Source organism: Hypanus sabinus, chromosome 6, assembly GCF_030144855.1.
Source record: "Hypanus sabinus isolate sHypSab1 chromosome 6, sHypSab1.hap1, whole genome shotgun sequence".
Classification (NCBI taxonomy): domain Eukaryota; kingdom Metazoa; phylum Chordata; class Chondrichthyes; order Myliobatiformes; family Dasyatidae; genus Hypanus; species Hypanus sabinus.
The window spans coordinates 154,631,612-154,646,475 of record NC_082711.1 but is presented as its reverse complement, the minus strand read 5'-3'; the positions used below and the strand labels follow the sequence as shown (position 1 = coordinate 154,646,475).

The window sequence follows — 14,864 nt, the reverse complement described above, 5'->3', positions numbered from 1 at the left end:
CTGACACCTCTGATCTGCCCTTATCCTTCTCAAATTGCAGATAAAAACTGCAATTACACCTCCACATCATATATGTGAGCCTCACTAAAAGAAAGGTAAAGGAAAATTAAGTAGGCAAATATACCAGCTCCTGTGTTTTTCTTTCAATTAATTTCTTGAGTTATAAAACATAACAGTGGTGATAAGGAACTTTTAAAATGAACCCAGGATGACTAGCTATTAGCTATCAGCACATTTTTCTTTGAAAGGGGATAGACACATTTGAGTTTTTAAAAAAGGCAAAAAACAGACAGAATTAACAAGCAATGAGTATGGCCAAGTGTCCATAAACAGTGAATACCAGGTGACAATAATAATAAATTTTAAATAAACAGAAATGGCTGGCTACATCGGAAAGATAGACACATTAAATGGCACATCAGATAACTGGATGATGTATACTGAAGGAATTGAGCAGTGTTTTTAATCTAATGAAACAGCCAATGAAAAATGAGTGCCAGTGTTGCTGAGTTCAATGGGTGGGGAAGTGTACAGTTTGCTTTGAAGTTTAACTGCTGCATCAAAACCAGCCGAAATGAGCTTTGTTGATATTGTGAAGTAATAATGCAGAAACATTTCATGCCAAAACCATTGATTGCAGAACACTTTCTGTTTCATAAGCAGAATCAAAGCGAAAGGGAGTCCATTGCAGTCGACGTGGCTGAATTGAAGAAATTGTCTGAGCATTCTCAGTTCAGTGATTGGCTTAATGATGTAACAAGAGATCATTTACTTTGTGGAATCTTACAAGAAATCATTCAAAATGGCTCCTAACTGAATCACAACTCACATTTTACAAAGTAGTTGAATTCACTGCATCAATGGAAACAGCAGAGATGCAATTAAGTTGCAATCAGGAATGAAAGTGAGTGTGGACAAAACTCCAATGTCTAAACAAAAACATGCCCGACCAAATAAATTGTGTTACCATTGTGGCAAGGGCTCAAATACACCAGACTAAGCAAGGTTAAAGGTGAAACGTGCAGAAAATACAACAAAGTAAGACACATACAAAGAGCGCATTGGGCAGATAAAAATAAATGGACTGCACAGGAAAGAGAAAAATATAAAAAAGCTGGGGTATCCAAAGCAAGGTTCAAGAGGTGGTATCAAACTGAAGCAAGAACTGAGCACAAGACAAACACTAGACGATATCACTAGTAGGCTTGCAACTGAGCACCAAACCACATTTTGGGGTTCCTTACATACTCTATTCTTGACACCCAAAACATGATTACCAAATAGCGGGACCATCCTGAACCCTTAAAGGGGTTGTGCCAGCTCCCCATACTCCAAGGAGTTAGAATGTCTAAATCCTGGAATCTGGCGCAGTTGGGAGCATCTCATAACAGGATCCCCTCCACTACAGCCGACTCCTACCAGCCTGGACTTCTCGAAGAGGTGGTGATGGTAATCGTGTATGAGAGGTGGATCCAAGTTGTCTCTTTCAGGCACCCAGCATCTCTCCTCGGGTCCAAATCCTTCCCAGTCCATGAGGATTGCTAAACACCTCAAAGATTAATCGAGTCCAGAAGTCTTCTCACTGTGAAGACCCATTCCCCTTTGATAAACCTGGGTGGTGGCAGGGCTGATGGTGGTGGGACTAAAGGGGTGGTGCAGACAGTTTTAATTTAAAGATGTGGAAGGTAAGATTGATCTTTAGGGTCTTGGGGAGCTGCAAGATGTAAGCCACTGGGTTTACTTTGCTCAGGATTTTGAAGGGTACAATGAACATGGGAGCCAACTTTCTAGATTCTACTCAGAGAGAAAATCATAAGTGAACAACCAGACCTGTTGCCAGGACTGTAAAGCAGCTTCCTGTCTTCTCTTTTGGTTCACCTTGGTCTCCCCTTTGCTGGTAGAGTACAGCAAAATCTCTCTTGCCATAATATCCATTTTTGCTTGCAATGTTGGATGAGATCTTTGGCTGCAGGGACCAACCTTGGCCTCTAGCTCCGGAAAGAGAGGTGGAGGATAAGCAAACTGGCACTCAAATGGTGACATCCCATGCTTCAACTGCTGTAAGATGTTGTGGGCAACTTCTGCCCATGTCAAATGGTCACACCACTCAAAAGATCTTTCTGAGGTCAGGCATCTTAGGGTACGTTCTAAATCTTGATTAGTCTGCTCTGTTTGGCTGTTGGACTGTGGGTGAAACCCAAAAGAAAGGCTCGCTGTTGCCCCTATCAGTCTACCGAAATGTGAAATGAATTGTCGACCATGATCTGAGACAATGTTCACTGGCAATCAGTGGATCCTGAAGACCTGGTCCAGGACAATTTTGGCCATCTGCACCACAGACAGTAGCTTCTCCAAGGCAATGAACTTGCAGGCTTTCAAAAACTGATCAACAATTACCATGATGGCCAACTTCCTTTTGGATGGTGGGGGACCCATGACATAGTCCTTGGAGATGTGTGCCCAAGGTCTTTTTGAAACAGGTAGAGGGTGGAGGAGCCCCTGAGGTTAGGTACAGGGCTCTTTGTTACAGGTGCTGAACCTCTTTCATCATTCTGGGCTACTAATACCTTATCTTGATAAACTCGAGGGTCCTGGCAATTCCTGGGTGTGCAGTCATTCTCAATGAATGCCACCAGTGGAGTACTTGGGACTGGACAGAACTTGGGATGAAGAGTCGATCCAGAGGACCGTTCTTAGGAATCTCCCCTTGCAGTTGGACCTTGTGAACAAAAGCATTGATTCCCCAACAAATTGGTGCTACCACCCTGACACGGGAAAAAATGGTGGTAGGCTGCTCCACTTGTCTTGGTCTGTCAAACTGATGGGAAAGGGCATCTGGTTTCTGGTTCTTCGACCATGGTTGATAGGTCAGGATGAATTCAAAACAGTTAAGGAACAAACTCCATCTAGCCTGCCTGGATTCAGCCTCTTGGCTTCCTGAATATAAGCCAGGTTCTTGTGGTCGGTCCAAATGATAAAAGAGTTCTTGGCCCCTTCTAGCCAGTGACACCATTCCTCCAAAGCTAACATAATTGCAAGAAGCTCCTGATTCCCAATGTCATAGTTCCTCTCTGCCAGGTATAGTCACCTGGAGAAGAATGCACATGGGTGCAGTTTACCATCTGAAGGTGGTCATTCAGACAAGATGGCACCCACTCCGATATCTAAGGTGTCCACCTCCACAATAAAGGGAAAGGCCAGGTTAGGAGAAATCAAGATGGGAGCTGTTGTGAACCACTGTTTACGCTCTACAAAAGCAGCCTCCACCTCAGTCATCCAGATAAAAGGGCCCATGGATTTCTTAGTTAGTGCTGTCAGCAGAGCTGCCATGAAGCAGGAGTTCCTGATGAACTTCCAGTAGAAGTTTGCAAACCCCAGGAATCACTGGACTTGTTTGATACTGGATGGTCATCACCAGTGACTGCCTAGGTCTTAATGGGGTCCATCCTGAGACTGCCATTGAGATGATGAAACCCAAAATGAAAAGCTATCATGTGAAACTCAGCATAAAATCCATGGTCTTAAAACCTCTTTAAAATGTCCCTGACATGAGTGACATGCTCCTCCATGGATTTCAAGAAGATAAGGATATCATCCAAGTACATGAAGACATACTTATGGAGAGTATCCCGGAGCACATCATGTATAAAGGCCAGGAAAACATCTAGAGTGTTCACAAGTCCAAAGGGCATAACCAGGTACTCGTGCCCTATCAGTGTATTGAATGCAGCATTCTACTCATTGGCTTTCCTAATATGGACCAGATTGTATGCACTCTGTAGGACTAGTTTTGTAAATACCCTCACCACTTGGAGCTTCCCAAAAGCTGTATTCATGAGTGGGGGGGGGGCAGCAATTCTTGGTCATTATGTAGTTTAATCCCCTAGAATCAATGCACAGCTGCAGGCCCCCATCTTTCTTTTGTATGAAGAAGAAGCCTTCACTGGCTTGTGAAGTGGAGGACCGAAAGAAGCCCATGCCAAGAACCTCCATTGCGCTTCTCTCTGGGCCTGAGAGCATGTACAATCAACCCCACCAGGGACAAGTTCTGGGCAGCAGGTCTATAGCACAGTCGTAGGGCCGGTGCATTTCCCTTGCTGAAGACCTCCTCCAAGTCTCTGTGGACAAAAGGGATTTTGACTGATTTGCACCTTGCTATATCCTCTAATCCTTCCTTCGAAGACTACTCCTGAGGCTTCTTAGGTGGCAGGGGTTATTCGACAGACTTCAGAGTCCCCTCCCTAATCTCACAAAATTCACTCATAGAAACAGTTGCCAAATCAGAGTCCTAATCCCTGTTTGTATCCTCAGGCAAAAGCAGTGAGGGATTACCCCCACCCTCCCTCCCCTGAGGAATTGGCTTCAAGGGTCAGTGTAAAGGAGTCTTTCCCTCCCTTGAGACTTGGCAGCTAATTTGTTAAGCTTAGCTGCAAGATTCCCAGACTGTTCGGGCATTTCCTTGGGCCTCTCCAGAACTAGAAGTTCCCTCTCACTAGTTCCTGTGAGATCCTGACTAGACAGTATTGGGACTCACACAGTCCCATTGGCTGAAACCAGCCTTTCCGCTCTTGAGAGCAGGACTAGGTCTCTAGGTCTCAGGTTCCCTCCCACTGAAGGCTGTCCCCTTACTGGTCATTGATCATGGGAGAGTCTGGGTATCGAAACACCATGCTGCAGTAAAACCCTTATACAATGACTGGACCAAACAATAATTCTTCCCGCATTCCAGTTCAGGATGGTTCAGGACAGCCAAAGGTATGTGAGAATCAGGGGTATGAGTGGAGAGTCAATAATATAGAAACTAATATCTTCCACATAACTCCCTATCCTCTGCTAAACCACTGACTGTTGCTGGATCTGGCTGGAACCTAGCAGACAGCCATCAAGACAGTTGCAAGCATGGACTGGCTCAGCTCTCACAGCGTTATGTCAAACCTACAGGCAGTTCCTAAATCCATAAAATTACTCGCTTCCCCAGAGTCCACAAAAGCCTTCACCTGCCTCAAGTTCTTACACCAGGTAAACTCCACCTTCAGCATGAAATCAGAATCCATGGGATTGGCATAGTGGCTCCTAGCGTCACTGTCCTACTGACACTAAATGGTCTTAGCAGTTCTCCAGGAGGCTGCAGCTTCGGACGTTCAGTCTCCAGGTGATCATCCCCCGCAGTAAGAGCAGGCAGCAACCTTGACTCCAACACCAGGACCTCTCATTGACAGAGAATCCAGTGCCACCGACCTGCATGGGTTCAACTAGATCTTGAGTGGGCAATAGGCTGGTCATGGTCCAAGTTTAGAGCGGTGGAACTGCCATGCATAGGGACTGGGCTTGGACTACCTTTCTTCAACCTCCTGAAGTGGTCCCACTTGCGCTCTCCAGATGATTATCGAAACAGATGGACAGGTTGGTCCGAACCTCTAAGTTCTCTGCTGGCTCTCCCATATTGAGGGAATCCTTCAGTTCATCTTGAGAGTCTGTGATGCAATAGTGTGGCCAAGGCCTCTCCTTTCCAACCATTCTCCTGGGCCAAGATCCATAATTCAATCACGTAGTCAGCCGCTGATCACGCCCACCCCCGCCCCCCATCGAACCTTCATCAGGCAGTCAGAGGCTTGGCTGGGTCCAATGGGGTGACGAAACACCTTCCTCATGGTGGTCATAAATTCCTCGGAATCCAAGAAAATCTCTGACCTATGTTCCCAAAGCATGGTGGCCCAAGCCAGGGCTCTTTCAGTCAGAAAACAGATAATGAAGGCCACCTTCCCATGCTTCAAAGGGAACCAGGACGGCTGGAGTTCTAATACTAATGGGCATTGGATGAGAAAGCCACAGCAAGAACCCAGGTCACCATCGAATTTCTCCAGTGTTGGAAGAAGTTCTTGCTCTGCAGAGCAAGCAACTTTGGCTTCCTTCCTGCAATAGTTGGCACACAGTGACCTGGGGGGTCATGTATCTCCAGGTTCTATCTTGAAATTTTCTCACTGTGGCTGGCCACAGCTGTTGAAAGGCTCCGATATCCCACTGGTTCCATGTTGGCTCAGTAGTACTGTGGTGAGAGTCCTTGATAAAGATGGTTTGAACCCAAAAGCTGTAGTATCTGAAGCAAGGTTCGAGACCTGGTATCAAATTGGATCAAGAACTGAGCACAAAACAATGCTAGACAACATCACCAGTAGGCTTATGGTTGAGCACTAAACAACACCTCAGAGGATTCTTAAATACTTGATTTTTGGTACCCAAAATGTGATTACCAGTTAGCAGGACCATCCTGAACCTCTAAAGGGGTCGTGCCAGCTATCTGTACGCTGGGGCGTTAGAGCATCTTGTAAAATGAATAATCAAGAGAGGTGGAATTAGGAGTCCAAGAACATGACAGCACCACCAGGAAGGGAACGTGAAAGTGACTGGTTCAGAAGTCTGATAGCAGAGGGGTGAAAGCTGTTCTTAAATGTGGTCATTCCACCTTTTATGCTCCTGCACTTTGGAATGGTGAAAGAGGCATGCATCCTTAGCAATACTATCAAAAAAATGCATTAGTGCAAGTAATACACAATGGGCCACAATTCAAGTCTTCCGACAATGGTCAGAGAATGATATAGACAGTTGCTTTTTTATGCCTTAAAATATTGTAGTATTCTTCAAAAAGGTGATATTAAAATTTCCAAATGTTACAGGTGCTCAGCAGGTTCAGTAATGTCTGATAATACAAGATTAGGTAATGTTTTGATCCAAATCCTTGTTTAAAATGACTAGCAATTTGATTTATTTTACATCAATACACAAAATATTGCTTGACCTGACATCTTATGACTTGCTTTAGTATAATCTGACATCTAGTGGTTTAGCTTGTCAAAGCTAGAGAAAAGAAGATTTGTTTTAAAAAGTAAGACTCTGCAGCTTGCAACTTCAAAATTTAACACCGAAAGATTTACAAATTACTGACAAAACAACATGGTTGGTGAAAGCCTGAACTTGGCAATTCTCCAACTCTACAAGGACCAATGATTCACTTCCCTGCAAAATTCAAAGCCTTGGTGTTGGACTCTTTAGAATTCCTATTTAAAATACCAAACATCTCTATGTTTTTAATTCATTTTATTCCAAATAATGCTCCTTTATTGAGAAAGTAAGGAGGCATGGGATCCAAGGAGACATTGCTTTGTGGATCCAGAACTGGCTTGCCCAGAGATAGCAAAGAGTGGTTGTAGACAGGTCATATTCCGTATGGAGGCCAGTGACCAGTGGTGTGCCTTAGGGATCTGTTCTGGGACCCCTACTCTTAGTGATTTTTATAAATGACCTGGATGAGGAAGTAGAGGGATTTTGTAAATTTGCTGATGACACAAAGGTTAGAGGTGTTGTGGATAGTGTGGAGGGCTGTCAGAAGTTACAACGGGACATTGGTAGGATGCAAAACTGGGCTGAGAAGTGGCAGAGGGAGTTCAACCCAGATAAGTGTGAGGTGGTTCATTTTGGTAGGTCAAATATGATGGTAGAATAGCATTAATGCCAAGACTCTTGGCAGTGTGGAGGATGAGATGGATCTTGGAGTCCAAGTCCATAGAATACTCAAAGCTGATGCACAGGTTGACTCTGTGATTAAGAAGACATATGATGCATTGGCCTTCATCAATCGCGGGATTGAGTTTGAGCAGAGAGGTAATGTTGCAGCTATATCGGACGCTGGTCAGACCCCACTTGAAATACTGTGCTCAATTCTGGTCGCCTCACTGGAAACCTTAGAAAGATTTAAAAGGATGTTGCCTGGATTGGGGAGTATGCCTTATGAGAATAGGTTGAGTGAACTTGGCCTGTTTCCCTTGGAGCGATGGAGGATGAGAAGACACCTGATAGAGGTGTACAAGATAATGAGAGGCATTGATCATGTGGATAGTCAGAGGCTTTTTCCCAGGACAAAATGGCTAGCATGAGAGGGCATAGTTTTAAGGTGCTTGGAAGTAGGTACATAGGAGATGTCAGGGGTAAGATTTTTACGTAGAGAGTGGTGAGCGCGTGGAATGGGCTGCTGGCGGCAGTGGTAGAGACGGAAACGATAGGGTCTTTTAAGAGACTCCTGGATGGATACATGGAACTTAGAAAAATAGAGAGCTATGGTTAAGCCTAGGTAATTTTAAGGTAAGGACATGATCAGCTCAGCTTTGTGGGCCAAAGGGCCTGTATTGTACTTTAGGTTTTCTATGTTTCTATATCTCTAAAACTGCCACTTTGATTAAACTTTTGATCACCAGTCCTAACTTTTATTTATGTGGCTCAATATCAGATTTTCATTGATAATGCTCCTACAAAATACCAAGCACAGATATCTTGACATATCGAAGAAGTGATTCAAGTGTCATAGTTCAGCTGAATACTACAAACAATTTTCACCTGGTTTTTAGTCCAGTAATTTTATGGCAAAATTAACTTTCAAATTTTTTTTGTAGTTTTTATGGCCTCCTGTGCTTGTTTACTGGTTGGAAATAGTTACAGTATCATAGTCAAATATCTGAGTAACCTAATGCACAGAACAGACATTGAAAAATAGCTCAATGGAAGACCTTTTTTATATTACAGGGGATTACCAATGCAATGATTCATCTAACTACTTAATCCTTCTTTTATTTTGCTTCTGTCTTTCTCACCTTCATTGTTTTCTACTTTGTTAACTGTAGAAGCTTTATTTTACAAAACATGAGTGTATGACAATATGGCAAATTGAAGGGCAGAGCACAATCCTCATCATGTTGGTGGTTTTCAGTTCAAATAGGGACTGAAACAATCAAAATCAGAATAAGAATCAGAATCAGTATTTATGTCGCAGGGATATGTTATGAAACTTCTTGTTTTGTGACAGCAGTACACTGCAATACAACATAATAGAAAGCTAAAAATTACACAGAGTAGACACAATATAAAAAATTAAATTAAATAAGTGGTGCAAAAAGAGAGAAATCTGATGGCTGAGGGGAAGTAGCTGTTCCTGAAATGTTGAGTGCATGGCTTCAGACTCCTGTGCCTCCTCCTTCATGGTAGCAATGGCAAGATGGCATGTCCTGGGTGATGGGGGTCCTTAAGGATGGATGCTGCCTTTTTGAGGCATTGACTTCTGAAGATGTTCTGGATGCTGAGGAGGCTAGTGCCCATGATGGAGCTGGTTGAGTTTACAACTATCTGCAGTGGCCCCTCCACACTAGAAGTGATACTACTAGTTAGAATGATCTCTACAGTATACCCGTAGAAAATTAACAAACACAAAATGCTGGAGGAACTCAGCAGGCCAGGCAGCATCTATGCAAAAGAGTATATAGTTGACATTTCGAGCTGAAACCCTTCAACAGGACTGGAAAGGAAGAGGAGAAAATTGCAAGTGACTTTGGTAACATTCTAATTCTCCTCAAATTCCTAATGAAATATAACCACAGTCATGCCTTCTTTGTAATTACATCAATATGTTGGGCTCAGAACAGATCCTCAGAGATGTAGATACCCAGGACCTTGAAACCTGTTCACTCTTTCCACTTCTGCTTTTTCAATGAGTTCTGGTGTGTGTTTCCTCAACTTCTCCTTCCTTAAATCCACAATCAATTCCTTGGTCTGACTGATGATGGGTGCAAGGCTGTTGCTACAACACCACTCAATAGCTGATTATCTTGTTCCTGTACACCTCATCACCATCTGAAATTCTGCCAACAATAGTTATGTCATCAGGAAATTTATAGATGCTGTTTGAGCTGTGTCTAGCCATACAATTGTGGTTGTAGAGAGAGTAGAGCGGTGAGCTAAACATGCATCCTTGTGGTGTGATAGTATTGATTGTCAGCAAGGAGAAGTTATTTCTGATCCACACAAACTGTGGTCTCCTGATGAGGAAGTCAAAGATTCAGTTGCAAAGGAAGGTACAAAGGCCCAGGTTTTAGAGCACGTTGATTAGAATTGAGGCTGATTGTGTCGAATGCTGAGCTGTAGTAAATAAACAGCAGCCTTACGTAGGTATTGCTATTGTATAGGTGATCGACAGCTGAGTGCAGAGCCAGCGAGATCGCATCTGCTGTGGACCTATTGTGACAACAGGCAAATTGTAGCAGCTGCAGGTCCTTGCTTAGGCATGAGTTGATCCTAGCCATGACCAACCTCTCAAAGGATTTCATCACAGTAGGTGTGAGTACAATTGGATGATGGATACTGAGACAGCTCACCCTGCTCTTCTTAGGCACTGGTATGATTGTCACCCTTTTGAAGCAGGTAGGAAGCTATGCCTACAGCAGTGAGAAATTGATGATGTTGTTGACCACTCCCGCTGGTTGGTCAGCACAGGTTTTCGGAGCCCCACCAGGTACACTATCAAGGCCTGATGCTTTGTGAGGGTTCACCCTTTGAAAGATGTTCTGACATTGGCATCCAAGACAGACATCACAGGGTCACCAGATGCTACATGGGTGTAGCTTTACTCTCCCTTTTAAGGCATGCACAAAAGTTGAGCTCATCTGGGAGAGAAGCATCACAGCCATTCATGATGTTAGGTTTTGCTTTGTAATGGTCTACAAATTTTGCCAGAGGTGACATGCATCCAATTCTGTCTCTAACCTTGATCAGAATTGTTTCTTCGCCCTTAAAATAGCCTTCCATAAGTTGAACTTGGACTTCTTGTATATTTCTGGGTCACTAGTCTTGAATGCCACAGATCTAGCCCTCAAGAGACTATGAGTCTCCTGGTTCATCCACAGCTTTTACCTATCACTAGCAGCCTATTCTCTCCTTTTGAACGTTTGCACATACAGTCGTATTATAATTTTTATCCAATTTCTCTTTAGTTATATTGCTACTTCCTTAATTTTCTCATGTCAACTCACCACTTGTATTGTTCAAGTTTAAATGTCATTCAACCACACACAGGAACACAACCAAAAAAATAGTGTGTGTGTATGTATATATATATATCATATATAGTGCATGTAATTATAATAACAGAAAAAAACATAAACATAGTTACAAATAATAATAATATAGCCCAAGTCCCTGAGTGTCATGGCCTGTAGATTGATGGTACATGAATGTTGTCTTGAAGCCATGTTTCTGCAAGAACAAGCCACAGCAGTTCCACATTTTGAATTGAATTGAATTAACTTTATTTCTTACGTACTTCACATACATGAGGAGTACATGAGGAGTAAACATCATTACATTGTGTCTCCATCAGAATGTGCAATGTGCAAGTTATAGTAATTTGAAATAAGTAAAATATTATTATGGTAAGATATACAACAGAACAGCCAATATAGCTTAGAAATACATTTGTCTCAGCATGAACTAATCAGTCTGATGGCCTGGTGGAAGAAGTTGTTGCGGAGCCTGTTGCTCTTGGCTTTAAAGCTGCGGTACAATTTCCCAGATGGTAGCAGCTGGAACAGTTTATGGTTGAGGTGACTCAGGTCCTCAGTCATCCTTCAGGCCATTTTTACGCACCTATCGTTACAGATGTCCTGAATAGTGGGAATTTCACATTTAGGGCTATCCGCACCACTCTCTGCAGAGTCCTACAACTGAGAGAAATATAGTTCCCATACCAGTCAGGATGCTCTCAATTGTACCCCTGTAAAAAGTCCTCAGGATTTGGGGACTCATGCCGAATTTCTTCAATCATTTGAGATGAAAGAGGTGCTGTTGTGCTTTTTTCTCCACACAGCCGGTATGTACAGACCAAGTGTGGTCCTCGGTGACGTGTATACCAAGGAACCTAAAGCTGTTCACCCTCTCAACCCCAGATTCATTGATGGTAATAGGCATGAGCCTGTCTCCATTCCTCCTGTAGTCCACAACCAGCTGTTTTGTTTTCATGACATTGAGGGAGAGGTTGTTTTCTTGATACCGCTGTGCCAGGGTGATGGTTTCTTCTCTGTAGGCTACCTCGTTATTATTTGAGATAATGCCAATCAACGTACTATCGTCCGCAAATTTAATTAGCAGACTGGAACTGCACACAAAAACAATCCAGCTCATTTCCCAGAAGTGACACTGGAGGGCAGCACCAACAGGACATGCTCGTCCCCAACCCAGTATGGAATCCAGTGTCATACATCCAGCTCCATCATGTCCTTCATTGGTGATGGAACAGGCGACCTCAATGGCCTTGTCTGTGCAATAGCAGATGCAATGCAGCTCCCTAGCTGTCGGCCACACCTGTGAACAGTAAATCAGACTCAGAGTATTATACATTACCAATATCCAACAGGGACTTGTGATCACAAGAAAAATACCCAAACCAATCATTTCCACCATTTGTTGGATCGCACACTGCCTGCGTGGCTGTAGCAGACTGCAAAACAGTGTGCAACGTCCAGCTCCAATGCTATCCAGCAACTTGCTGGTGGGGCACTCCTGCTGTACTTGGTGTTCTTAACAACCAACAGTGACTTGCAATTGTAAAAAAGAAATAAAGAATGAATAATTGTAACTTTGTTTGGACCCAGAGAGACATGTTGCATCTTACGAAAAACTTTATTTGCATTATTCTTCATTATCTTCACCCATCATTTTCTTTCATTCACCCAGTCTGCTATCCTGACTGTTGCTATACTTTCTCCCACTTCCATTTCCTTATTCATTTGCTCAGTTTAAATAACTGAGAAGGTTTGAAAACGTTACCTTACCTGCAATTGCTTAAATGAAAGTACAGCGAACAAAGTGGGTGAAAAAAAGTAGTCCATGAAAATCTATACAGGTTGACTTCCTCTTCCACTCCATTCCTTGCAGTAATGATTTTGATCATTTATTAGCAGACTGCATGTATTCCTCTTCAATCATTGGCTGACTTAGCTCAGTTACATGTACATGCCTACTAAATTTTTTGGGGGCAATTCTATTTTAGTAATTCTCACTAAATGACAAAGCCTGCATTTGTCATTGTGTGGTATCCGTTAGTCTTGCAAGACCATGGATCTGTGCCTGGAAAGGGCGCAGGCCTGGGCAAGATTATACGGAAGACCAGCAGTTGCCCATGCAACGAGTCTTCCCTCTCCATGCCACTGATGTTGTCCAAGGGAAGGGCAAGGACCGATACAGCTTGGCACCAGTGATGTTGCAGGAGTTGCCACAACGAGGTTAAAGGCAACGTTGGACTGTCTTAGGGACTCCAGCTCTGGATTTGTCCTCAGGGTTTACTCCCGAAGCCTTTCCCATGAGTGGGTATGGCTTCAAGACAGCGGAGATTTGAAATCAGAGTTTTCCCGCTCTTAGATGGACTGCCTTCCCAGGCTGACGAGCTCCATCTACCCAAATTATGACCAATATTAAAATCTAGCTTCAACATAATGTCTGAAACAATTATTATTTATATTGCTTTATATTATTTGAAAAGCAGCTTGTGTTATGTGCAGTTGTAAGTACTGTGTACTTTATAAGCTTTTTTGTAATATCAGAAAACCACATGCCCTTTAATGAAGCCAACTTGGATGGATCAAATGAGGCCATGAATAATGCAGTACAATAGCTAGAAGAAAAAAATTATAGCAAATCTATGCCATGCATTTACAGTGTAAGTTTGTTCTACAAGTAAGAAAGACTAACCTTAACCTCTTGTTCTCTGACATGTTAGCAAATACCTTATGGAAATAGCATTATGGTGCCACATTGACACCACTTAGGAACAATGATTTCAGTAATTTTCATTAAATATTAATCCTGTGTATTTTCAGTATAAATATTACTAACTATCGTTAGTTTCAGGCCCTCAACACCACAACCCGCTCTCCTTCAGTGTGAAAATGTCTGGATTAATCATTTCTCAAAAATGCTTCCATTCATTGACTTAAGTTACTGAAAAAATGGTACACAATTGTCTGCCAAATACAGAATACTTTTGAATGTTTACCTCTTTGAGAACAAAGCAGTTTATGAGAGTCAATGAGCTCTTATCATGAGGAACACACCACCTTGTTGGCACCAGGTTACTGACAGAATCCATTTGAGGCATTGCACTGAAAACATTTCATTCCTATCTTAGTTCTCATAATCTAAAGGTGATTCTGCTATCAATTCTTTAACTCTACTTGTCTTCCTGTAACCCCTTCAAAGAAGTTGATTGAACTGGAGAGGAATAGTGATATATCTTCATGCTTAGATTTGCCACCTTACTTTATCAATGAAGTACTTGGGACAAAAATATTTTAAGACCATGTACCCTACAAATAATCATCACTTTATGAAATCGAAATTATTGCACCTTATTCAATTTAACTAATCAAAATTACCTCATTTGGAAACATATCAAATATGCATCCGGAGTTCACCACTTATTACATTAACAATTGAACTTCTGAAAATACTATTGGCCCTGATTAGAAGTTGTATTTTAAAATAAACATTGTGCAATAGGTTACAATTTACATTATTGCCTTTAGATAGCAAAATTTGTAGCACTAAAAATATTCTCAAGAGGTGGTTATAATTAGTAAAACATACAATTATTGACCAAATCTCATTTGTCTGTTAAGAAGTTTCACCTTTATGACAATATGCTACTCTTCTAATTAGTTTTACCAATATTTCTGTTTTGTTTTAATATTCACATAAGATAAATTCAAATCATTAAATTACCCTGATAAAATATGAACTTATTGGACAGAAATATTATTTCCCTCATAGGTCATATTTCTGTTTGTAAAACTAAAAGTGTAAATGGGCTTTGTGACTAATCACAAGTTGGCTAAGAAATGATGTAATCAAATCTGCACACCGACCATCATCATTTACTGTCATGGTATAGATGAGATTGAGTCCCTCAGTTTGGATGGAGGAACCTGATTCTGCATCTTATCACTGCAGAGTTAACTTATTGTGAAAGCAGTCTGCAAAATTGAATCTATCTT

At 42.2% G+C, this 14,864-nt stretch overlaps 1 protein-coding gene across 5 annotated transcripts in view; it reads right to left on the bottom strand.

The window, feature by feature from the left end:
• Positions 1–14,864, bottom strand: part of si:ch1073-145m9.1 (CDP-diacylglycerol--glycerol-3-phosphate 3-phosphatidyltransferase) — an 85,342-nt gene that overhangs the window by 38,049 nt on the left and 32,429 nt on the right. Inside the window, exons 1-2 of one of the 5 annotated variants that reach the window (XM_059973245.1) lie at positions 12,648–14,549; positions 11,115–12,177 (exon numbers count right to left, since the gene is read on the bottom strand). The exons of the other annotated variants lie outside the window; for them this stretch is intronic. Coding sequence (XP_059829228.1) covers positions 11,638–12,177; positions 12,648–12,704 — 597 coding nt within the window. The 5' untranslated portion in view covers positions 12,705–14,549 and the 3' untranslated portion in view covers positions 11,115–11,637. Of the gene's footprint in view, positions 1–11,114; positions 12,178–12,647; positions 14,550–14,864 lie in introns of those variants that run through there. 5 annotated transcript variants of the gene reach the window in all.